Below are 26,081 nucleotides of genomic sequence, written 5' to 3'. Positions count from 1 at the left end.
TTGGAAGAGATGTGTGCATATATTAGCAAAGAGAAATGGTTGGTTTAGGGTGAAAAACGCACTGGCTTACCCTAGATTCCAATGAATCGTCTATTTTGTACTTCCTATTAGGATTTAGGAGTTAGGGGTGCGATGTAATTGGTCATTCGATGCATTGATGGTGATTTTGTGGGGGTCAAATATGCATTCTTGATGTAGACTGCTTTGTAAAGCATATCTAAATGTTGGAGTTGTAAGATTGAACTGATTCCAAGTTTATTAATATGGATTAAATATCATCCAAGAATTAGGTGATAGTGGTTGGGTGGTAACAAAGAGTAAAAATCATGGTTTTTTCCATCTTCTTTATTAAATGCTTTTTTATCCATCCATACAAATAATGTGGTGATGTATAAGGTCAGATTCATAGATCAAACCAAACGGGGGAACTCCTCTAAAATAAAACGGGGGAACAGTTTTTTTTTTAATTTTTTTTAAATAATAAATATGATGACTCGATTAGCATAAAACACATTTGTGGGGAACCTAAGAGCGATTAGATGACATGACATGAGTCTCTTCTAGTTTAACCAAGGTTCTGAGTTCGAATTCAGCTTTACGCATGCAGCATTGATAAAACACTTAGGGAGAGTGCCGTCCATTTGGATCCTAGAAGACTCGAGAGATTAGTCTCTGCAGTTGCATACACGGAGGATACCCGATTTATAAACAAAAATTGTTAGGAGGGGGATAAAAAACTATAAGTTAAGTGTCTTCGTAAGCATATCTCAGTTTACAGGAACATGCATTATTATATGCAGGGGATGAGATTCGAACCCCAGACACCCCACTTATTCACCTTGAAAAAGGTGAATTCTATCCACTAAACTACTTGAAAAAAAAAACTATAAGTTAAGAAGCATCCAAGCGAAGACTAGTACCATAATCGGTCCAAAAGATTTAAGTTTGTGGGTATAACAATGGTTTACTATAATCTTTAACTGAGAAGGTGGTAGACCTAGTTGGTGATATTCATTGTGGATTCCGTGCAGTTGAAGTCCTACATAACATGACTGTTGATGATCATCATATGATCTGTTATCAACTTTTAAAAGAGCTTAACAATGAAGAATGTTAAGGTTATCACTGATTGATTGGGTCGAACAGTCTCTTTAACCAGGTTTTACACGCTCTCACTAGTGATGCTAATGGTTTTGCTCCACCGAATAAATGGATGATCATGTCAAATATGAGTTTCCTCACTGCACAGAGATACAAGCATGTGGTGGTTCTATTGTACATCAAACAAGGGTAATCATAAACCTTTTTCCCTATATGTGGTGCACCTTTGCTTATAAACTGAATGATGTGTTTACGACATGTGAGGACTACAATTTTATGATTGTATATATGAATGATGATTGTCCAATTCCTCCCAATTTCATGCTATGGAGACTTCATTGGAGAGAAGATGCAAAAAATTGGGGTGAATGATATGTCGGTAGGATGATTGCCTATAATGAACTAAGTCTGACATCAGGTTATGAGGTAGTAGAAGATGATGGATTGTACTTTGTTGAAAACCTTGATCCTGAAGAGAAGGTTGATGCTGACAAGAAGGTTGGAGATGGAGTCAAGATTGAAAAAGATGAAAACCTTGGACTTGATGATTGTAGCATAGACCTTTGGGCAAATTAGTTGAAATGTATATCATTAACAACTATATAATTACTTTTTTGATAAATTTATATTATGATTGCCTTTTATGTTATTTTAATTATATAAAAGAAAATTTGTTGAATCTATAGAGACATGAATCATTTCAAGCAGTTTTTTGAACTCTAAGAGAGTTCGGATTATATAATCTGAAACATGGTTCGAATTATATAATCCTAGCAAATGATATTTTAAAAGAAAAAAAATAGGGCGCGTGAGTAACCAATAGGGTGGAAAAGGTAGTAGCCATTTTGTAAAAACAAAAATTAGAACTTAAAAACATTACATGAAAGTGATGATATCCCAACTATATTAATGACACCAAATTATTTGACCATGATAAATATATTAAAAAAATATATAAAAGTATATTTTGAATGGACTAAACCGAAATAAACACATGAGTTTACACTAACCTACAAACTAAATGAAATTTTCGGACCAAATGAAATTTTATCTTCAATTTATCAAGAATGTAGTGATTGTTGCTTGGAATAAAGTTTGTACATGTCTAAAAATAATAGCTTATTTACTAAACAAATTAAGAAAAGCCTATAAATTTCTGAGTTTCTTTGGTGTCATTTAATAAATTATATTAAAAAAATCAGCACATTTAAATGTAATGCTATAAAATTATTTGTGGAACCTTTTAGCCATTTTTAAAAAATACTGTATTGGATGAATTGAGTTTTTTTTTTTTTTTTTTTTTTTTTCCTTTTTAGTTTTGGGATGAATTGAGTGTTTATTAGATATTATATCAACATTAAAACTCATATAAAAACAAAAAAGATATGTACATGTTCGGTTCCGTAAAGAGATTATCTTGAGGAAGATAGAGAACCTCACATTGATGACGGGTTGATGATGAAATTTCCTCCTTTGTGAAGAACTCGCCAGAATTCACGGAAGATGCCTCGTTGTCGATAATACGAAGGGAGTTGTACCTGCACACGCACTCCAACACCCAAGTCAGATGGGAAACAAGGAGGTTGAGAGGTTTGATGGATAGAATGAACTTACTTGAAATTGTAGTGGAGTCCCTTGTTATATGCATAAGGGAGAGTGTTGGGCTTGGAGCCTTCTTTGACCTTATCATGTAATTGAACCTTTGCTAATTGAAAATTGCTCTTCTCCCATCAATTTTGCTCATCCCATACAAAACGACTAAAATACCCCCAACGTGGCTTAAGTCATTCATGTGTTAAATGCAACGTGACTTGACTCACGTTGATTCTGTGTCCACAACCAGAACAGTTGTTTTGACATTTTTACCAAATTTCAATCATTCATTCATACTTCCATACATCCATTCATTCATTCATTTTTGTTCATGTTTTCATCCTTCATTCAATCATACATACATACATTCATTCAAAATTTAAATACACAAAATAAACCGTGAATTTACCAAAATGTCATAAAATAACGCAAACACGCAAATGTAAACATATTACATCCATATCCGCCAAAGTGTCATAAAAACATCTAAATATATACAAATGTCAGGAAAACACAAAAAAAGAACCTTAATCCTCATGCGGACTATGACTCATAATCCTCCTCCGCAGAACCGACACCTCCTGCAGAATGCTATACTTGGACCGGATGCCCTCTATAATGTCAGCAACGACAATATTTGAAAACACATCAGGATGCCCCCATTGCAGTCTCCATTATGGCTCTGATGTTACTGATGATTTGGAATGAGTTGGGAGGTTGTCTGGCCCACTGCTGCTCAACAATAACCTCTTTGTAGGGAGGGACATGAGCTGTGTAGTCAGCAACTGGCGCATGGACGATCATAATAGGATGAGATACATGGTAGAATCATTTGATGTACCCCACCTCATGCTTCCACATCTTGTCCTTCGGGACCGGATCGCCCCTCTCATGCTGGCTAAGGGCATGGACAGCAAAATCAATGATTTTTTTTTTCGTACGGACATTGTGTCTTTTCTAACTATTCAACAACAACAGTTAAATTTCGGCAGTGTCTTTCAATACGTAAACTACCACACTGCAGTCAAACATACTATATTCAACATTAACAAACCAATTTTTAACTAATTTCATCGTTAATAATTCAAAAAACAAATAAATTTTCATTGAGACATTTTATCAAACATCTAAAGTTCAACACAATTTCTAACAATTCCTAAACTCTAATCTAACTCTAACCTACGGTATTTCAATCAAACCTACTCTAATCAACTTCTAAACAACAATTTATAGCTTAATTCATAAAAACAAACTTACATACAAACCAAATTTATAAAAACTTAAAATTGAAAATTTCTCCAAAAATACCAAAATTTAAACAAAAAAAAGGAGATGCAAATATTTACTTGATCTTGTGGGAGAAATTGAGTTTGAATGGCGCAAGAATGATGAAAATCGCACTTGAAGAGGAAAAATCACATTTGGAAATTTTTTTAGATACTATGAGATAGAATGGTTATGTTTCTGACTTGTGTTGTGTTATAACAGCTCGTAGCGTGACTTAGTCACGCTGAGTTTATAACCTACGTGAGTTAACTCACGCTGAAAGTACCTAGTGTGACTTAAGTTACACAGAAGTACTTTCGTCAATTTAGATGGAAGTGTGTGTTTTTTGTTATGAGAAGAGCAATTTTCTTGCTAAATAGATTTGGTCTTTTAGCCGGTTTGGAAGAGTACATATGATACCAAGTTAAAGTAGGAAGCTATATTATGGAAGCTGTAAATATCGAATTAATGATGAAGGGATAATTAAGTGAATAATTGTAAAGTTAAAGACTGCATGCCTTTATTAAAGGGTTAAACAAAGTTAGCTAAGTACTATAAAACAAAAGAAGCCGATCGAGCCTAGCTTGTTTGATTAGATTTAGGAGGCTGTCAATAAACTAAAAAGTAGGCTAATTGAATGAAACGGAGGTGTTGGTATTGACTTCTAACTACTCAGACGCCTCCTTCCAACCACAAAATACAACTATCTCTTAACCTTTCCATTACGTGTGACACCAAATTGTCTCTCATTCTTTCATCATATCATATATATTTTTATTTAAATTTCATTCTAATTGTTATTGATGTTAGATAGATTGTATAGGTGGTTTTATCAACATATACAATATTAACCAAGAAAAATAGCAACAACCAAGTCTTTTTTTTTTTTTTTTTTTTTTTTTTTTTTTTATCAAGTAATTTAGCGGTTAGAGAAATTCATCTTAAAGGTGAATAAGTAGGGTGTCCCTTATCAAGGGAGCTAAGGATTGACTATATGGATCTAATAATATCATAATATTTTTAATCAACTTATATAGAAAATATACATGAATGAGATAAGTTTTTACATAATAATTATGGGTTAGATATGTTATTTATCCATATGAATTTTATTTTTTTTATTTCTAATCTCTATAAAAAAATTCCTCAAAATAAGTCGAGGCCTTATCGAAATGTTATCAAACTTTGTAAATATGGTATATTATGATAGAAACCTCTATGAAAAATGAACTTAAAAATAAATTTCTAAATCTATATTTTTGTTATTTTAATTTCTTGATGATTTGACTATGCTTAAAAAATTTATATTTAATTCATCGATTATTAAAAGAAATATATTTTTTAAAAAAGATGTTTGTATTGTTAGAAACATGTATTTTAAAAAATTATTTGAAAATTTAAAAAATATACCTGGGTTGACTTGAAATTAAAGACTAGAATTGCTAACGAAAATTATCGTGGGATGATAACGTTCATCCGAGACACTTTCGGTTAATCAAAATAATTTTTCTGTTGAACACGGCGAAGAACAGGATGATGATGATGACGTTGATTTTTTTTATTGATGAAGATGGTACTGCGACAGCTGCGCCCAAGAATACTACTACTTCCATCCCTCTAGTTTTGGCAGCAGTCCAAGTACCTGATCCTTTGGTGGCTGCCTCGACGATTGGCTCTCAGGATGATAACGCTTTATCCATTGCCGTCTCAGAGAAACACAAAAACGATAGAGTTCAACATGATATGGAACTTTGTGAAAAAGAGTATGATATGCAAGTTGAAGCTCTTTCTGGGTCACGCCCTTCCTTGGGGTCACCGGTTGTTGTAGAGAGGTCTCTTGAAGCTAGCGCTAGCATGACAATACCAGAAGTTCAAGAGGTTGTAGTTTTACAACAACAACATGTACATCCCAGCAAGAACATTCAACACTGCCTAGATCTATGGGACAGAGTTCGTGAATATGATGCAAGGTCAGCTACAGAAGACTTCACACCGGTCCTTACAAGGAAGCAGAAACAGAAAATTAAAGTGCAACAAGTCTTAGCTAAGAAGCCCCCTAAAACCCGTGCCTGGGGTGATAATCATCAGACTGATCAATGAATTTCCTCCATTGGAATGTTAGAGGTATCGGTAATTATGATACTCGGATTGCTTTAAAAATTTATATATGTCTCAAAAACCTGTTCTGATTTTTATTGAGGACCTAGCATGGGTCACTCAGTGCAAGGATTGGTTTGACTATCTTCTCTCCCTAATGAGTGATTTCTTTAGGGATAGATGTGGTTTACCCAACTACAGATTTCCATAATTTGTTTTTTGGTGTTTTTTGTTGTTTCCTTTATTCTTGCTTTATGTTTTTTCTTTGGAGGGTTTTGCTCTAGTCCCCCCTCCTTTGTATTTATTTTCCCCCTTTTTTTAATAAATTTTTTAGAGTTTGGCGGCATAGAATGAAGATTTCTCGGGCTACCAACCTAGTTGGGATGTCGATGTTGCCTCTTGATATCTGTCCATTCTCCTTGCTTATAAAAAAAATAAAAATAAATATTATGTGGGAATAAATGAATATTTTTTTTTCAAGAGGCTAAAGAATATTTAACCTATAATTATGTCAAAATATCACTAAATAATTAATGATGGTTTCTATATAAAGAGAACATTCATCTACCATATCATACAATACATTGTGATTGCTGTCCACACAATAAAACAAATGAACATGGAAAAATTAAAAACAAGCATGAATTTTAAGATATTTATGGACATTTTTGGTGAAGAATCAACAACTAAAACATTCAAAGGTACATATTGTATCTAAGTTTTGTTCTTTATTTAGTGTGAGATGATTAATATAAGTTTTGTTTTATAGTTTTATTAATTCACCCAAAAGAAATCAATTTAATATAAGATGAATTTGTTTTATATGTTTTCACTGCCTGTTCCTAGTCTTGTAATTAATATATGTTCTTAAAAGGAAATCCTACATATATTTTATATAAATATAGTTTTTAATATATATATATATTAAGGGTTAATTTTTTTTTGTGTGCAGAAATTTGTAGAAAATTATACAATGTATCCCCAAAAAAAGATTGTTTTAACAATTTGAAGAAAATTATACAATCTCCCAAAAAAAATAGATTGTTTTAACAAAACATGAATTAAATATGAATTAAAAAAAAACATAAAAATTTATGTTTAATTTACGTTTTACTAAAAAAAACTAATTTTCTACTTAAGAGAGGTTCTTAGAATATTATTAACACTCATTCAAATTTTCATAAAAAAATATGAAGTATACATATTAGTAGACTTAAAATGATGAATCAAAAATGGTGATGAAATTTTTTTAAAAGACTAAAAGTCAAAGGAAAGTTTTAATCAGACAAAAACGAAAGATTGATATTATTTATAGATATTAAAAGCATATCTATCCCTAAAATTAAAATTAATGACTATCAAGAATAATACAATCTACGAATAAAACGTAGCGTGTCGAACACAATTGACAGAAGAATTTATTAATAAACAGACATTTGAATATCGTAGGCCATGAATCGTACTATACATTTATTTATAGTTTACACTATACTATATTTATGTAGCACGTACCAGCTATCATTTTTATTCCAGAAAATTATTGCTTGCAACTATTCTTAATTTCTTCAACTGTATTCCATTTTCTAAAAGAAATTCATCAATGGATGTAGTGTATGTTTATTTGTTATTTTACCTTTATTAACAATGAATGAATTAGTGTAAGTAGTAAGAGATTTGAATCCCTTAAACAAGTGATCATCGATTTAATCTCTAACTCTTACGTAACGAAAATATTGGTCTGGAGAAGAAAATATATTGCGTCCTACAGATTTATATATGGTAGATGTTGGATAGCTCGACTGATTTAAATCAAATATTAAAAAGAGAAGAATAATACATTTGTCTAAAAAAAATTGAAGTTCAAGGCTTGCTTGGTATTTGATAATTTTAAAAAATTTGGGATTAATTTTTTTTTTTGAAGCTTATAGTCATGGTTTAAGGAACATATGGTGTGGTTTCCCACACCCTACCCCTCCTCCCCTATTTATTATAACTCATGCACAACAATTGGTCAACAACATCACCATTTTTCTCCCCCAACTCCTTTTAAAAACCCCTCCTTCTCCTTTTCTCCTCATAACACATTTCTAACCATTCTAAATACCTCATTCACTACACACCCATCTTCTCAACCTCACTCTACATTTCCTTATGGTCATGGGAGCATTTCACCATTTCAAACCAATTTCAAAGTACAACAATTCACAAGATAGATCAAACCAAACCATTGCATCTGACTTAGATGGCACACTTCTTGTATCTAGAGATGCTTTCCCTTACTACATGCTTATGGCTACCGAAGCCGGTAGTTTCTTAAGAGGAATCATCCTCTTAATCTCCGTTCCTTTCGTCTATTTTACGTACCTTTTTGTCTCAGAAACCATCGCCATCAAAATGTTGATCTTCATAACCTTCGCAGGTCTGAAGATCAATGACGTGGAGATGGTTTCTAGGTCAGTGTTGTCGAAATTCTACGCTGAGGATGTGCGTCCTGAGACGTGGAATGTGTTCAATTCTTTTGGAAAGCGTTACGTTGTCACGGCTAGTCCAAGGTTGATGGTGGAGCCATTTGTTAAGAATTTGTTGGGAGGTGATAGAGTGATTGGGACTGAACTTGAGGTGACCAAATCAGGAAGGGTAACTGGGTTTGTTAAGGAACCTGGTGTTCTTGTTGGGGAGCTCAAGAAAGATGCTGTTGTCAAAGAGTTTCAGTCTAATTTGCCTGATTTGGGACTGGGAGATAGTGAAAGTGATCATGACTTTATGTCACTTTGCAAGGTTAGTATTTATTTCAAAAAAAAAATTATTCTCCTATATATGTTTCTAACTTTTCTTCAAACATATTTAAGCATAGATTAATTTATGCTTGTGTTATTAGTGAGTGTAGATTACTCTTAATTACTGTCCAATATTTTCTTTAAGGGTTTTTAGGGTCCATCGAAGTTGTTGTATATGAGAAAGTCTTACATGATCATGACTAGTTAATCACACCATTTATGCACATATATTTGAAAAAAATAGAAAGAGAAAAGAATTTAAAAAATGTGTATTTTTAAAATAATTAAATGATATGTGTTTTATATGAAATATGTGTTTAACATAGTGTGTAAAGACCATATTTCTTAAAAAAAAAAAAAAAGAAGCTTAAGACCATATAAGTAGTTTCCCTTATATTTATACACATATAACTAAACATTTCAAAAGTCATTAATACATTTTGTCAAAAAAAAAAAAGTCATTAATACATAATAGACAAAAAATTTATGCTATATAAAATTATGTAATTTTAAATTTTGGTTGTGATAACAATATTCCTTAATACTTTAGGATATCACAAGCAAGTTATATAATTAGAATTAGAATTATGATTTAAATCTGACTGTAAAAACTTGTAAAATCTTAACGTAGTACGGTTGTGGACCATGGTTTTTAAGACCACAACGAATAATATAAATGGACATCATTATTCTATGATTAATAATATTGTTTTCAAATCTGTTCAACTTAATTTCTATTTTCGGAAGAAGGTGCCAATTATGACTCATGAGCATTTAGTGGACTGGTTCTTAACTCAATCCACCTATATTAGTTAATTTTCTTAAAAAAATATGAAAAGTTAGTATAGTTATTTTCTAAATTTAAATTGATGTTTGGTGAGAATATTAATGACTATGACATGTTGCTATTGGCCATAATGAGCCTCTCTTCCCCTTCCATATTTTGTTTCTATTCTCTCACGGCATATATATGTATACCCCTCTATTGTATTATTCTTTTTCAAATATTTATCACCATGCATGTGGTCCATCCATATTCTATACTCTTATTTATGGATACATTTTAATTTGAGCCTTTTATGTGCCACTCTGTATTTTAGTTGAGTAGTTAGTTCCTCTCTTTCTTATAAGTCATAACCCTTAACTACTTTCAAACACTAATTATTGTGACTTATATAAGTCATGCATGAACCAAATTTAATTTCCAAATTTAGGGTGGTATAGATCACACGAACTTTTCATGTCTAACCCACTTTGAACATAAAATCCAAGCCTTGTACTTTGTTGCTCATGTGAAAGATAGAAGGTGTAAAATTACAATCATTCTATGTTAAAAGTCTCGTGTTGAATGAGATTAAGTAGGACAATCTTTGTCTTATAAATTTGTTTTTGTAAGGATTGAATCTGACTCATGTAAGAGATATGTTGAGTTATAAAATTACAATCCCCACCATAGCTTATCATCGTATAACTTAATTGAAAGTCGTTTAATTGAAAGACCGTACAAATTTAAAGCTCAATAAATCAATGAATAAATCCAAACTATTGTAAACCATTGATCAAAATGAATGGTTGAGATCTTCCTATACTCAACCTAGGGGATCCATGTCCCAACTTATTCTATACAATTTTATAAATAGTTTTTATTTTTTGAGAGAATTTTATAAATAGATGTGCATGCTGTATTTTTATTTTCTAGTAAGAGAAACATTCATATGACTAATTTATTTTTTGGTACAATTCATATGACTAATTTTAGGAAAAGCTACTAATGAAATATTGTAATTAAAACAGAAAATATGCCAATAAGAAACTAGCTCAATTTTTTTCTTTTGAAGGATAGTAACTAGCTCAATTAACCATCATATTTTTCGAAGTTGAACCAACATTTATAAATTTAATTAAGGGTTACAACATTTAATTATGGTCAATAGTTATGAAATACTAATATAAAAATTAATATTGACACTTAAACGTAGACAACGATAATAATTTAATAAAAAACGTGATTGAATATAAAAATATAAGTCAATGTCGTGTCAATATCGAATATCGATATATGCATACATCTGACCAAGTCATTAACGTAAAATTAAAGGTTAAATGCATGAATTTGATGAAAAATGTCATTCATGATTACTATCCACATATGCATACATCTGACCAAGTCATTAACTACAATATTTTCCTCTGCAGGAAGGGTATATGGTTCCAAGAATTAAATGTGATCCACTACCAAGAACTAAACTTCTAAGTCCAATAATTTTTCATGAGGGTAGATTTGTTCAACGACCAACACCTATTGTTGCCTTATTATCATTCCTATGGCTACCAATTGGCATAATACTTTCCATCTTAAGGGTATACCTAAACATTCCCTTACCAGAAAAAATTGCTTGGTACAATTATAAACTATTAGGAATCAAAGTAATTGTTAAGGGTACCCCTCCACCAGCACCAAAAAAAGGTCAAAAAGGTGTACTATTTGTGTGTAACCATCGCACAATTTTAGACCCTGTGGTTACAGCAGTTGCATTAGGAAGAAAAATTAGTTGTGTCACATATAGTATTAGTAAATTCAGTGAAATAATTTCACCAATTAAAGCAGTGGCACTTTCAAGAGAAAGGGAAAAAGATGCAGCAAATATAAGGAAATTACTTGAAGAAGGTGACCTAGTGATTTGTCCGGAAGGAACGACTTGTAGGGAACCATTTCTTCTACGATTCAGCGCGCTTTTCGCTGAATTAACCGATAGGATTGTACCGGTTGCAATTAACACGAAACAAAGTGTGTTTTATGGTACAACGGTCCGTGGACACAAAGTATTGGACCCTTATTTTGTGTTCATGAATCCGGTGCCTACTTATGAGATCACATTCTTGAATCAACTTCCTAAAGAGCTTACAGTTAGTGGAGGGAAATCTGCTATTGAAGTTGCAAATTATATTCAAAGGGTTCTTGCTGGAACACTTGGATTTGAGTGTACTAATTTAACAAGGAAAGATAAGTATGCTATGCTTGCTGGTACAGATGGTAGGGTTCCATCTAAGAAGGAAAAAGCTTGAAGTAGAAAAGGGACAATGGTTTGATCCTTTTTGAATTCTATATAGTTACCAAATTAAATGTGTTTTTCTAATGTTTAGATTTTTATGATAGTAATAAATATTTATTGTGATGATGCTCATGAAATGGAACATTTTATGTATATTTTGATATTATGATTTATATACAAATTATTTTAGTTTCTATTGTTGTGTCAATTCATGAAATGCAGTACATTTTTTTGTACCTTAATAACCCATGCCATGACACAATATGACCAAGCATTTTCTTGTCAAAACACTGCTCATTAGAGACAAAGCTTGGTACGTACGAGTGAAATGAAGGACAACCATTATTTAATAACCCACAACTACTTGAAAATATGATTCAACATATATGCTTCTCAAGCCCTTGTATTGTCTTATTCTATCGTATGTTCTTAAATGAAGTGATGATAAAAAAATTTGTGGGGATATTTGATATGTTGAATCTCGGGATCAAATTAACAACACCTCTTATTAAAAGGAAAACATTATGAACAATTTGTTTCTATTATTCTCTCTCACACTCATTTTTTTATTAGAAAAATTTATATGATTACTCTCTTATTAAAAATTAAGTGATAGAGCTCACGCGATTAATTAATTTCAAATAAGGACCAATTGTTAGTATCCCAAGTTTGGAATCTAGCCAAATAATCATTTGTGAGACCTTCCCTATTTCTTGGCCGAATTTTGAATTATCTTGGACTACATCTTATTTAGCTAAGAACTAGAGAATTAAAATCCATCTTTTTTTTTCCGCATGGTGGTGGGGATTAGGTTAAAAACTAATTTGATTAAAATGCTCGATCTTCATCTTTTAAAATTTTATATTATGAAAAATTAATAAAAAGAAATATTTTTTTAAGATCTTGACGGCGGAATTTTATTTGAAGAATAAAAAGTCGTTATACATATTTTGATAGTTGACTCAAAATAAAGGTTATATATATATATATATATATATATATATATATATATATATATATTTATTTGTGTGAAAATTAAATGTGAATATATGGCAAACGGGTGATAAGTTGTCTCACCAAACCTTTTGGATGGCTAAATCAATATTCCTCGTAAACGCAATATTCATAGATTTAGGAGAGAGACATGACATTGGTATGCATGATCCTTTAAACTATATGTACAAAATTTACAGCTCTGGTGCTAGAAAGTCAAAAGTGTCAAACATAAACAATACAAAAACACTTTGATTGTCTAAACACCCTTTCTCATGTTTGACCACTTTACTTGAGATGGTTTTGAGGGCTTCCTGTCTCACTGTATAAGCCCCCGTCCCTAAACTCAAAAGTGGTGAAACCATTGTCCACACATGCATGTGTTCCTCCTATCCACCCGTACACTATAACACTCTAGTGGTTGTCATAATACTATCATTACATAAATTAATCAATGTTTAAATGTAATTGTTGGTGAAAGCTTAAATTAGCTGAGGTGGCTGAGTTTACACAATTGTGATTCTATTTGCTTCAAGCGATTAATGTTGAGGGAGGAACTTTGTCCATCGGTTGTGGGTTCACTAACTTCTCCGGTAAAGTGTCAGGTCTAGTTGTTTTTTTGTTTTTTGGATTTTTTGAGCTACACTAAGAAATGCATTAAAATAAAGATAATGATAAAAGGGATAAAAATGAGGAAAAAAAAAACAAAGCTTGTTTGATTGATTGGATGTGTTATTTACAATATATATATATATATATATATATATATATATATATATATATATATATATATATATATATATATATATATGTGGGTGTGGGTGTGTGTGTGTTTATAGAAAGAAAAATAAATAAATGCATGGTATCCAAACGACATGACCTACAGTGTCGAGCCTTTGCTCGACTAATTTTTGAGGTTGTGCGTGATAACTCTCTTGCTAGTGTGGCACCCTATGAGGATCATATCTTATCCCTCTTGCTAGTGACGAGCTTGTTTGGTTTTATTCTCTTTTCCTCAATGTGATCCATTGACAAGGTTCTTAGTACACAACTCCATAAGGACCATATCTTCTTCCTCATTCCTCAAAGTGGTTAACGGTGCTAAAAACAGGGAACATGAGTTTCTCGCATTATTTTTCAATCCCACTATGTTCTGACTCAGTTTTGTAGCTTTAAAGACTCGTGTTCTGAGTTAGTGGCCTCAAGAAAGAATCATCTTTATCGCTTGATTACTCTAGAATCGCCTAAGCTTCCCTCTGTTACGGGGTTTCCTCGTCTATTCGCCTATTTACCTAGACCGGCTAGCATAATGATTATTTGTAGGCTTAAGCAAATATCCCCTACGTTATATATATTATCAGTTTACCATTTAGAAATGATATGATGCAACACAATTTATCAGAAATATATAGAACAATGTCATTATTACACTGAAAAGAGTAGAAAACTAAACCGTCGCACTACTTCGGCCACCATAATAATCGTTACCATCTTTCACCGATTCAACTCCTCCACCGAGAAGTTAAAGGAGCATATTCCTAACATTTCTTTCTAACATGTGCTTCGAGTGGGAAACCATTGCGCATATTTTTTGACGAATCTCGGTCACTTTTCAAGATTATGTGTGACTTTTTGACAGACTCCTCCATCATAATTGAAGGCAGTGTTGAGACTTGATGCCCTCGGCTGAACCTATTTTTAAGGTTTTTTTTTCTTTCCTTCTTTTCTTTTGTCATTCTACCAAAAAAAAAAAAAAAAAAAACTCCTCCACCGAGAATCCTAGCCCGGAATGTTATTCCAAATCCAATGTGAGGCAATGAAATTTTCTAATTAAATTATAAGCTGAACCTAACTTGCTAAGGAGATATTTATAAATGAGCTTATGCGCTAACTAAATAATATTGTGGTCCTTTCCTTCTTCACTAAAATGCTGGAGGATTAGGGGACCATATGCCATAATAGTGAAATCAGCATTAGACATTATTTAATAAGCATGTGGAGGTGCCAGCTACGATCGATCTCTCAGTGGGAGTTATACTTTGCAGTGTACTGTAGTACTATATAGGTGCTATGCAAAAGATAGTCAAAATTAAATTATGAATAAACAATCGATTTTGTTCCTAGTTAAACTATCGTTTTTTCTTCAATTAATAATCTAATTTATTAATATTATAAGTATTTTTTAAATTATATAAAATCTATCGATTTTAATTAGTGTATGCTATTAAGAAGTTAGAAATGTGGATTAAATTTCATATAGTTTAAAGACTAAATTAAAATATTTATTATAATTTATGAACTAAAATGGAGAGGGTTTTATTTTTGTTAGTATGCTTACAGAGACATTATGAATCATAACTTGGAAGTTGTTCAACATCGAGTTTCGGGGAATTGGAATAACATTTGAAAGTTAACATTGTCGTCGAAGGTGAAGAAATTTTTGTGGAGAGCTTTGTCGTAATTGTTTGCCTAAGAGAGTTCGGCTACAAACAAAAGATGTTCAATGTCCAGATCAATGCGTGTTGTGTGAAAAGCTCGATTGTAGACAATGCTCATATTTTCCTTTTGTGTAGCAAAAGTGTGCTTTGTTGGCAACGCATTGACGTATGGAGTACTCTGATGACTCTTTTCAATCCTGATGCAAGTTTTTCATCAAATGTGTTCACTATTTTACAACATCTTGATCAATAGCAAAATCAATTATTTGGTGTAACCCTTTGGAGTATTTGGACGCATAGAAACAATAAGGTTTGAAATAATATTGTTGAATCAACTCAATCTATTTGCGAACGAGCATATTATCTCCTCACTAGTTGGATGAATGCCCAAACCATGCGAAAACTTGCTTTGAGACAATTTAACAGACACAATGAGATGCATTAGCAAAAACTAAGTCCTAGGAAGTATAAATGCAACGTAAATGCTTCCTTCTCTTGTGCGCTGAATAGAGTTGGGCTTGACATGTGTATTCATGATAAAGATGGTCGATTTATGCTGGCTAAAATAGAGTGGATGGCTTCACTCCATGACGTGAAACTGGGGGAGGTCTTAGGCTTGTTATCAGTACTCAGGTGGGTTCGTGACCTTCAGCTGAGTATCGTGGACTTTGAGCTTGATTCCAAAATTGTGGTGGGTACTATGGAAGTAAAAGTGGTGTTTCTAATTATAGTGTAGTGATTAAAGATTGTAGAAGCATGTTAGCCTATGATCTAGCAAGCTCTGTAGTCAGGTTCATTAGGAGACAAGTCAAAGTAGTTAGTCATAGTTTACCAAGGATGGCTACGTATCATGCTAGTTTTTGTATTCATATTCTCTGGAATTTTTTTTCGTATAATAGTATTGAATATAAAAATGATAAAGACCATTTTTTAGGTGAAAAATGATAAACACTTGTTAATATAATTTTATTTTATTTTGAGGGAATTTTTTTTATTTTTGTTATAAGTTCTCATTAATTTAGGTTAAATAAGCTAGTATGCTATTTATATTTAAAAAATACTCAACCAAAATTACAATTAAGAAGAAAAAAAATTGCCATTTGGCGTCGGGTCAATACACTCCAAAAGCTTTGATTGTCGTAGTTTTAAGTGTCACAAATAACAAATTGAAAAAGAAAAAAAAAATCATTTTGTTAACTTAAAAAGAAAAAATCATTTTGTTGGGGTTTTAAACGACAAGAAAATGCACTGTTTTTTTTTTTTAAAAGCGCTTTAAAACCGTCAATAATCACCTGGTTTTAAGAGAACAATATGAAATTACACAGATCTTTTTAAATTTAACCACAAAATAATGTTACTCTTGTAACGACACTTCCTTCATAAATACACCTCCAAAATGACATTTTGTTTTTTTAAGAAGCTAAAATGGAATATATTACTAAAAAATAGTCACTTTCCTAGTACAAGACGTACCAAGAAAAGAGCTTCTGAGTCTCAACAATATTTACAAGGAAACAGAGCAATAAAGAACATGAAAACAGAAATTACCATTAGCATATGCTCAGAATGGTGAACGGACTAAGCCACCAGCCATAAAAGTTAAAGAGAAAAGTTGAAAAAATCTCGTCTTCAACCATATAAAAGTGAGTGACTTAATCTTATCAACCACAAAATGACATAGTTTTTACTTGTGTGCATGTGTATTTCCGAACAAAAACACGACTTTTTCTTTGTTATAATGTTTATTTTCGAAAGCATGTGCAATTTTTTAAAATTATGAGGTTGCTCTCACGCTCTAAACACTATACCTTCCTTCACTGTCCCAATACAAAACAATGAAAAATGATAGAAAAAAAAAATGCAATTATATATCGAGCAAAACAACAAGTAAAAAAAGGTATGTGGTCCAATATGGTACTCATGTCACAATTGAATCCAATAAGATTTTGAAGGGAATGTTGAAGAATCAAATCTCATATCAAAATAACAACAGCATGGTGAGATGTACACAAACAAGAAAGGTTTGATTTCATTGGTTGGAACCTTTTAACCCTAACTATGCACATTACACACTCCTCACTAAGATATGTTGCACATGCATTATTATTTTGACTGTGTAAATAGTATCACAATTCCATTTCCAGCTTGCAGGAATCTAAGTAAGCATGATTCTGATGATCACTCAAATCCACTACCTAAAGTTCCTATAGGGTACACACATGCATTAACAAATGAAAATAATAGTTTATTGCATTATTGATCATGCCATGCACTGTTTATTCATAATGCCTTATGGAATTTTTGTTTTATCTCATTGATATGATTAGTGGACTAATAAATTATTAATTATTAACATACGTGTGAACTTTAAATATTCTTTTCTTCTTGTACGTACCATCATGCGAATATTTGCATATAACAATATCCCAAGCTTATAACTGTTACATGATTTTTCAAGGGTACGTTGATTCTTGATAGTGATGTTACTGATGATGCTTTAGTTAAATTCTTTCAACAAAAGTAATGTAAAACAAAAATAAAAGAAAGGGACAAAATAGATATGTTGTGTGATGAGGAAACAATCGTTGGGTCAATTCTTTTGTTCACTTTTTCATGGGGTTTGAAATCGAAGATATAATATGGTATCAAAGTGGGGATTGGATAAAATTAAGATGGCACATTAATAGAAATAGAAATGAGTTTCTAATTAGAGTTTACAGGTAGTGTATTTGGGAAAACTCAACTATATAAAGAGTGTCATTCACTTTACAAGTTAGATAAATCAATATAAAAATTTAATACGATAAAAAAAAACACATTATTACCTTTTTAAATGATTAAATAATAGTTTTGGTAATAGAGAAAGAGGGAGATAAATTTCAGATAAAAAAATAGAGATCATGGAAGATGCAATGATAATGTAAAACAATTTTACATTTGCATTCAATGAGCATCTTTGTATTCCGTCTAATTAAAGAGATGTTTTGAAATTTTTTTATAACATAGGTAGAGTATTACTGGTTTCTTATTGAATGACGGTGTAAAACTGTTTTACATTGTAAATGCATGTTATTTATCTATATCATCATCAGTATATAATGACAACTCCAAAGTTACCCTTAACAATTCATTAATTTCATAAATTTAAATTTAAGAATCATGTTACAATTGAATCCAATTAGGTATCATCAATTGTACATTTTTAGAACCATTTTTGTGTCTACCAAAATTAGGTATTGTAGAATAGGAAATTCAGGTAGCCTTTGTGATGCAATGGTCAAACAAAGGGGTTATTGTAAAGCTGATATCAATAAGGATATTCCCTGATTTGCAGGATACAGTTGACAGTAGCTTTTTAACTGTTGGACACAATAGAAGAGGCCTATAGATATCACGAGAGCAATTCATTCTTGTGGCACACATTTTTAAAAACATTTTCTTTTTTTAGTGTTAATCAAAATTCATGAGTTATATATTATATCAAGAATCTTCAGCAACTTTAGTAGCAAAATTTATCCTTAGGTTTTTTACAAATATTGCCGGGTTAAGTAGTTCAATTATGAAACATTATCAAATTAAGAATGCTTCATTTTGAAAATATCTTGAGGTAGCTAATTTCAAATTTGTTAGGCCATGATGGATGAATTATTACATTAGACTAAAAACAATCAACATCACATTTTTACCCAAAATCTTGATGCATTAATTTTATAGGTCCTTTGATTTATATTGAATGCAACCATGCAATATGCAAACTCAAACCATAAGATGAATTAAGCCATGTTGATATAGGAATCTCTACTCAAACGTCAAAGTAGCATAGTATAATGTGATGAATTTGTATGTCCCTCGCCTCAATTTATGAGATGAGGGACACCAAACGAGAACTGAGACTAGGAGGTCCACGTTTCGGACCCTAAAAACTTACTTAACGCACTAACATTTTCCTATCCATAAAGCAAAATTAATTAACACATTTTTCCTTACTCCTGAATTAAACATGTTAATTGAAATTAATAAAACTGAATCATACTCTTTTTCTCTTAAGATACATCTTAAAATATCAAGCAAGTAGCAACCTTATACAAAACTCAAGAGATTCAACTCAACTCAACTCAACTGAAACTTGGTCTCTCCCTAGATGAAGAAGAATGTAAGAACTCAATGCAATCTTCAACAGTTTCAGCTCGATGTGAATCGGTGAGGTCCGATACCGATCGCGACCTTACCAAAGTAGATGAAGAAGAAACCTTCCTAGAGGATCTTCTTTTCATAGAAACACTTCTTATGGAACTTGCCACTTTTGTTCCTAGCTGCACTAGGAATTTCAAAGGTGATGACAATCTTGTTTGTTCTTTGGTTAATTTGAAATTACCACTTCCAATTTCTCTCTTCTTGAGAAAAAATGTTGGTATGTCATTGACATTAGGACTAAAGCATACCCTTTTGCTTTTAATGGACATTTTCAAGAACTATAGGAGAATTCTAATTTTCTAATTTGGAAAAAAAAAAAAGTGTTATTTTAGTTTTTGTGTTTGGTTTGTGAAGGGAAAGAGAAACAGAATATGCAAAGGGGAGATAGGTTTGAAGAGGTAGAGTTGGAATGTTTGTTAGGGAGGATAGTTGGATGGCAAGAGTATATATAAGGACAAAAAGCTACAAAGTGAATATAGAAAAAGGATATACTAGAATTAAAATTGATTATCCAATGTCTTTTTTTTCCTCTTAAGTATGCTAGTGTGACAGTTTATATGAACTATTATATGTTTTCATTATTATTAATTAATAGATTAACACAATTGTTTGTGTTAAACAAAATTACATTTTGAGTTATTTCTGTCTTTCGCCTAGCATAGAATTTCTCTCTCTGAGAAATAAGTTTAGAACTTAATTTCTTCTCTCCCTCTTTTTTTTCTTTTCATTTTGCCTCGTTACATTATAACACTACAATAAAAAAAAGGTTCTTAGTGTAATCGCAACCACTAACACAGCCAGAATTTAAAATCATGATCCTAGTTGGTAAAATAAACACAAGGAGTGTTAGGTAGGATTAGTCTTGCTAGTGTTTATGGGATTTTAAACCAATCTAAAGCTTAACTTGACCCAAAATCAAGTCACTCTATCTAGTAAGGAGTAAGTCTCACTCACAAGACTAACACAAGTTTTAGGCGCATTCACATAAAAGTAAAATGTAGAATTAATATTTTTATTATTTCTTAAATAATTAAAAGATTAATCGGTAGAATTAACAACTTCTAAATAACTTATATGTGTTATTATGAGCTTAACTCAGTTAGTAGGAACAATGCATAATATATGCAAAATCTAAGGTTTAAATCCCGACCACTACCAAAAAAAGAACTTATACGTGGTCTTGTGACCAAGAATAATCCAACTAGTAAGACGTTCATGACATGTACATTAATGATGGTGAAGGTGGTTCAAATATTGTGACCATAGTCTAAACTGCAACTTAAAATATTAAATTCTGCAATTGAAACACAATGACAATAATTAATGCAACCGTTATTATCAAGGTAATTGTTGTAGACTTGAGACAAAGCATGAACAGAAAGAAAATTGTGTGAGAATTTCTCAGACACCAAGAAAGAAAAAATAAAGGGTTTGGTCAAAAGACAAAGTGGTAGATGAGTGAAGACTTGACAAAGGGACAAAGAGTGAAGCAGTTTTGTTTGTGAAAAAAGGTAGTAACATAACAGATAGACAAGTGAGTGAGAGAGGGTACTTGTAAATACTACGTTGCTTTTTAGGTGGAATTTTGCAGGGCCATGTCATGCTTTTGTTACCCATTACATTTGGTTCTGTTTCTGAAAATCAGAAATCGAGATATCAAGGACTGGCCCCTATTTGTTAGTATCTTGTGCAGCAAGAGAATATGTAAAGGAAATGAAGAGGGAATCGGTTTGAATGTTGAGTTGGCGTGTGAATATCATGTGCTAATTCGATTAGACCAATTTTATGGTACACAAGTGAGAAAAGTTTTGTATTATAGGTAATTTAGTTTTTATTATTAGATCAATAAATCTCTCCATTAAACTAAATGAGATATGATGTAATTTATTGATCAAATGGTAAAAAGTACTTGTGTATCGTGTAAGACAATTTTATTTGTGCATGTTAAACAAAGTAGTTCGTTTAACCATATTCTTTTCTAATTGGTCTGAAATTTTTGGATTTTACTCTTCTCACCTATGAAATTGCTCAAAAATGACACTTTTAAGACCAGTTCAATCATTTTTTTAAGTTGGTTTAACCGATTTTAAAAGTGTCTAACGATAATTAATTGCCGCTGAAATCGTCGAGTGATAGTTAACTGTCGTTGGTATAGGTTTTGAGCAATTTCATGAGTGAGAAGAACATTTTTCCAACTTTTTCATAGATTGCGAGTTATGGTTTCACAAATCAGAATTAACTTAGAAAATTGCTCTTCTCCCATTGAGTTTTGCTCACTCCCAACTGAAAAGTGAAAAGTACTCATGTGTGACTTAAGTCACGCTCAATAATTTCAACGTGAGTTAACTCATGCATATTGTAACTCATTGTGACTTAACTCATGTTGTGCGTTGTTACAGAACAACAACGTCATAATGATTGATTGAATGAATGAAAAATGGATGAAAATGAATGAATGAATGAGTGTGTGGAAGAATGAATGAGTGTGTGGAAGATAAGGAAAAACGCCCAATTATGATATTCTGCTATTGGATACAGGCAAGGCGTGACTTAAGTCACGTGGAAAGTATTTTCGCCAGTTTGTATGAGAGTGAGCAATTTTAAAAGGGAGATGAGAAATTTTCATTAACTTATTGGGCCTTCTCTTCTTTTGAGCCTTATTCTTGAATAGTGGGCTTTATTGGTTGCTGCATTCTCAAGAAGTTGAAAAGAATAACAAACAAATTGAAAAAAAAAAAAAAATAAAGAAAAATGTTAACAAATGTTCTAAGAGTACTCTTTAAAGATTTTAGAAAGTAAGTTTTTGTGTAAATTGTGCATACAATGTATTGAAAATTGAAGTATTAGACTTTTTTAATAAATAATTTTTTAATTGAGGAATCCTTAAAATATGCCGTTAGACACTCGCTAGCAAGACCTATAAATAAATAGCATTGAGACTTTTTTATAGAACTAAATATGTAATCAAAATTGAAGAACAAAATTGAAACTAAATGATTTAAACCATATATATACACACATAGCAAGTGTACAAGACCATATAAATCGTAGTTAATTAACATCATTAAAATCAAATATAATCTGTCATTATCAGACCTAATATTGCTTATGCAGTATTTTATTTTTTTCTAATGCAGGGTACCACAACTTTTTATATGTTTCTGGGAGATTCTCGAATTTCTCAGATAAACAAGAAACATGACAATTGTGATCTCATGCTCTTTTGCTAGCTAGTCACAGTATTGAAGCCTTGACCTCCTTTCTCTTTCTCCTCTTCTCCTTTCTATATGAATCTTCAGTTTTTTTTAGGGAATATGAATCTTCATATTGTTAACAACATTTAATAATGTTTTTTTTGTTACATAATAATGTATATGATGGCATGTGAATATGTTTACTTTCTAAAAAAAAAACAACTTATTTCAAACACAAACTTCTTTGTATCGATACAAATGAGTTTTTTTTTTCCTTCTAAAAGTTGGTTAATTATCGATACATTCATTATGTATTGATGAATAGAATATATTGAAATAAGGAACTCAACATTTCAACAATGAAATTGAGTGTCTGGCAACATCTACAATTACATGATTAGAGAAACTTATTCTAGAAGCAATAGTACTCTTAGTAAGATAAACTAATAAGATAATAATGCATCATGCACAAATTTATTTTCTATTATCAGATTAATAAATCTTATCATACCTCATTTGATTTAATGGTCAAAACTTATTGATCTAATGGTAGAAACTACTTTATTTATAGTATTTACCTTGTTTGTACATCATAGAACTAGCTTCTAAATCAAAGCAAAAACGTTTACAGATCAAAACTTGCTAAGTTAACCGTGTTTTCTTTCTTTTTTCGACACAATTAATTTAACAAGTTAAAAACATGTTTAACCTTTATGTTTTAACATATTGGTGATGCTATAATACAAGCAAAATGCTTCACATAAATCTATTTAACCATTTGAACACGGATTGCGCTTGTGTGAAGTGAGTAGATTGTGATTGCACTACGTTAAGATCAATTGTGTTGGCATGCAGTTAAATTACACCGAATCCATATCCTTCGAACACCATTTTGCATAAGGAATAAGATTATTACAGAAAAGAGTTTTTTTTGTTCAACCACGCCACTTTAGTCAAGTAGTCTAATGGACTACCTTTTTGAGCTGAATAAATTTTTGAGTAAACAATCAAACCGGTAATTGCCTTTGTACTAAATTTTCAATTTGGTCTTTGACTCTATTAATAACTTAAAATGGTCCTTGTTGTTGTTGTTAAATATTTATAAAAATAAAACAAAAACGCAATTTTTAGCTGCAATCAAGACTGATTTGGAGTTGGAGGACGCATGCCCGACTGATTCAATGTTGAAGGAAACTAACAGAGGGACTTAACTGAGAAGCGTTTGACAAAGATATAGACCATTTTGAGTTAAGATGTTCCTTTTATTTTTATTTTCTTGGTATAGTAGGCTAGAGCTCACACATGCATAAATTATGCAATGTCCCAACCAGATGAGCCTGACGGGAACGAAGAGTTAAAATATTCTAGGGGAAATTACACTAACCTCCCCTGAGGTTTGTTCAAACGACACAAACACCCCCTCTAGTTTAATAATAGACATTAACCTCCCTTAAATTATTTTAAAATAGGGTTAATAGGTTTTTACCCCCTGTAATATAGGTCATTTCTGGTTTTTCCCCTGTAAATTTTTTTTTGATTTACCCCCCTAATAGGTCAAACAAAAATGAAAATTTCTTTAAAAAAAAAAATTGGTTTTTGTTTGGCCTATTAGGGGGTAAATCAAAACAAAAATATTTTACAAGGGGTAAACCAAAAAAAATATTTTACAGGTGGAAAAATCAGAAATGACCTATATTACAGGAGGGTAAAGACCTATTAACCCTTTAAAATATATGTGTATCTCCCTTGGAAACTTAACACCGTTTGTTTAGGTTAACATTAACATCTTTTTCGTCAGACATATGACCAAACTCCAGTCTCAGCTAGAAGATTATGGCGGCGCATGTTGCCAACATTTGGATTGTCTAGCCTGGCCACGTCCCACCACCTTCATGTGAAGGTCTTTTGATTTCTTTGCCTCTGGTACGGTTATCGGCATCGAAATAACACTCATTTCAAGTAACTCATCAAGATTGTTAATTCCCGTCTCCGTTAGCTCTTCTTTCACTAGTGCCACCGTCGATTACGCAGTGATATTTCATTAATGTGTTTGTCACATCAAATTTGGTTGCTTCACAATCAACAAAGTATCTCCAATCATTCTACATCTTGTTCCCTCCCTCTCCACCTATCGTGAGCAAGAGAGTGGTTTATCTTAATTTTGTTTCTTTTCAATCTACTGCTACTTCCAATTGTATTTCATTTTAATTTTTTTTTTCATGTTTGTTTTATCTTCTTATGTCGATTATGTATGTCTCTTTTTCTGGAAGAATAGGTAGAGCTAGTTTAAACTTTGAAGATGTGTCTTCTTATATATTTAAAAGTCATATTCATCTCTTTATTTTCCCTTTTCGTATGTTTTAATTAGGGGCGATCCACTCTCACCCTATCTTTTTATTTTTTGTGGTGATGTTCTTTCAGGTTTACTTCACAAGGCAGCATCTTCGAAAGAGATACATGGCATCAAAGTGGCAAGAACTGCTCCACAACTTTCTCATATGTTTTTTGCCGACGACAGTTTGCTCTTCTCAAGGGCAACTCCACAAGAGGCGTCCAAGATTCTTAGCATCATGTCCACTTATCAACAAGTTTCTGGCCAAATGGTGAACCTTGACAAGTCTGAAGCCTCTTTTAGCCGAAACGTGCAGTCACAAGGAAAAAATATGATCTGTAATATGAAGGGAGCAAAGGCAGTAGAGGCTCAGTCTAGATACCTTGGGTTTCCGATTCCTTTTGGAAGATCTAAAAAGGTAGTCTTTTCAGTTGTCATGGACCGAGTTTGGTAGAAGATTAAAGGATGGAAGGAGCGGTTTTTATCTAGAGTCGGGAAAGAGACTCTCGTCAAAGCAGTAGCACAAGCCATTCCTAACTACATTTTGAGCTGCTATAAGATGCCTATTGGATGTTGTAAAGATATTGACTCAATGTTAGCTAAGTTTTGGTGGGGATCAAACACGGACCAAAAGAAGATTTACTAGATGAGTTGGGAGAAACGTGCAGTCACAAGGAAAAAATATGATCTGTAATAAGATGGGAGCAAAGGCAGTAGAGGCTCAGTCTAGATACCTTGGGTTTTCGATTCCTTTTGGAAGATCTAAAAAGGTAGCCTTTTCAGTTGTCATGGACCGAGTTTGGTAGAAAATTAAAGGATGGAAGGAGCGGTTCTTATCTAGAGTCGGGAAAGAGACTCTCGTCAAAGCAGTAGCAGAAGCCATTCCTAATTACATTTTGAGTTGCTATAAGATGCCTGTTGGATGTTGTAAAGATATTGACTCAATGTTAGCTAAGTTTTGGTGGGGATCAAACACGGACCAAAAGAAGATTCACTGGATGAGTTGGGAGAGACTATCCAAAGCTAAGGCGGATGGTGGCATG

General features: G+C 32.1%; 1 protein-coding gene across 1 annotated transcript; it reads left to right on the top strand.

The window, feature by feature from the left end:
- The first annotated feature begins 8,063 nt into the window (after positions 1 to 8,063).
- Positions 8,064 to 12,053, top strand: LOC11410968 (glycerol-3-phosphate 2-O-acyltransferase 6). Its single transcript, XM_003623174.4, has 2 exons — positions 8,064 to 8,835; positions 11,031 to 12,053. The coding sequence occupies exons 1-2, from the start codon at positions 8,209 to 8,211 to the stop codon at positions 11,898 to 11,900; spliced, it is 1,497 nt and encodes a 498-aa protein (XP_003623222.2). The 5' UTR covers positions 8,064 to 8,208; the 3' UTR covers positions 11,901 to 12,053.
- The last annotated feature ends 14,028 nt before the right edge of the window (positions 12,054 to 26,081 follow it).

Source organism: Medicago truncatula, chromosome 7 (genome assembly GCF_003473485.1).
Source record: "Medicago truncatula cultivar Jemalong A17 chromosome 7, MtrunA17r5.0-ANR, whole genome shotgun sequence".
Taxonomy (NCBI): Eukaryota; Viridiplantae; Streptophyta; class Magnoliopsida; order Fabales; family Fabaceae; genus Medicago; species Medicago truncatula.
The sequence above is the reverse complement of the archived record's forward strand: the minus strand, read 5'-3'. Positions and strand labels throughout refer to the sequence as shown.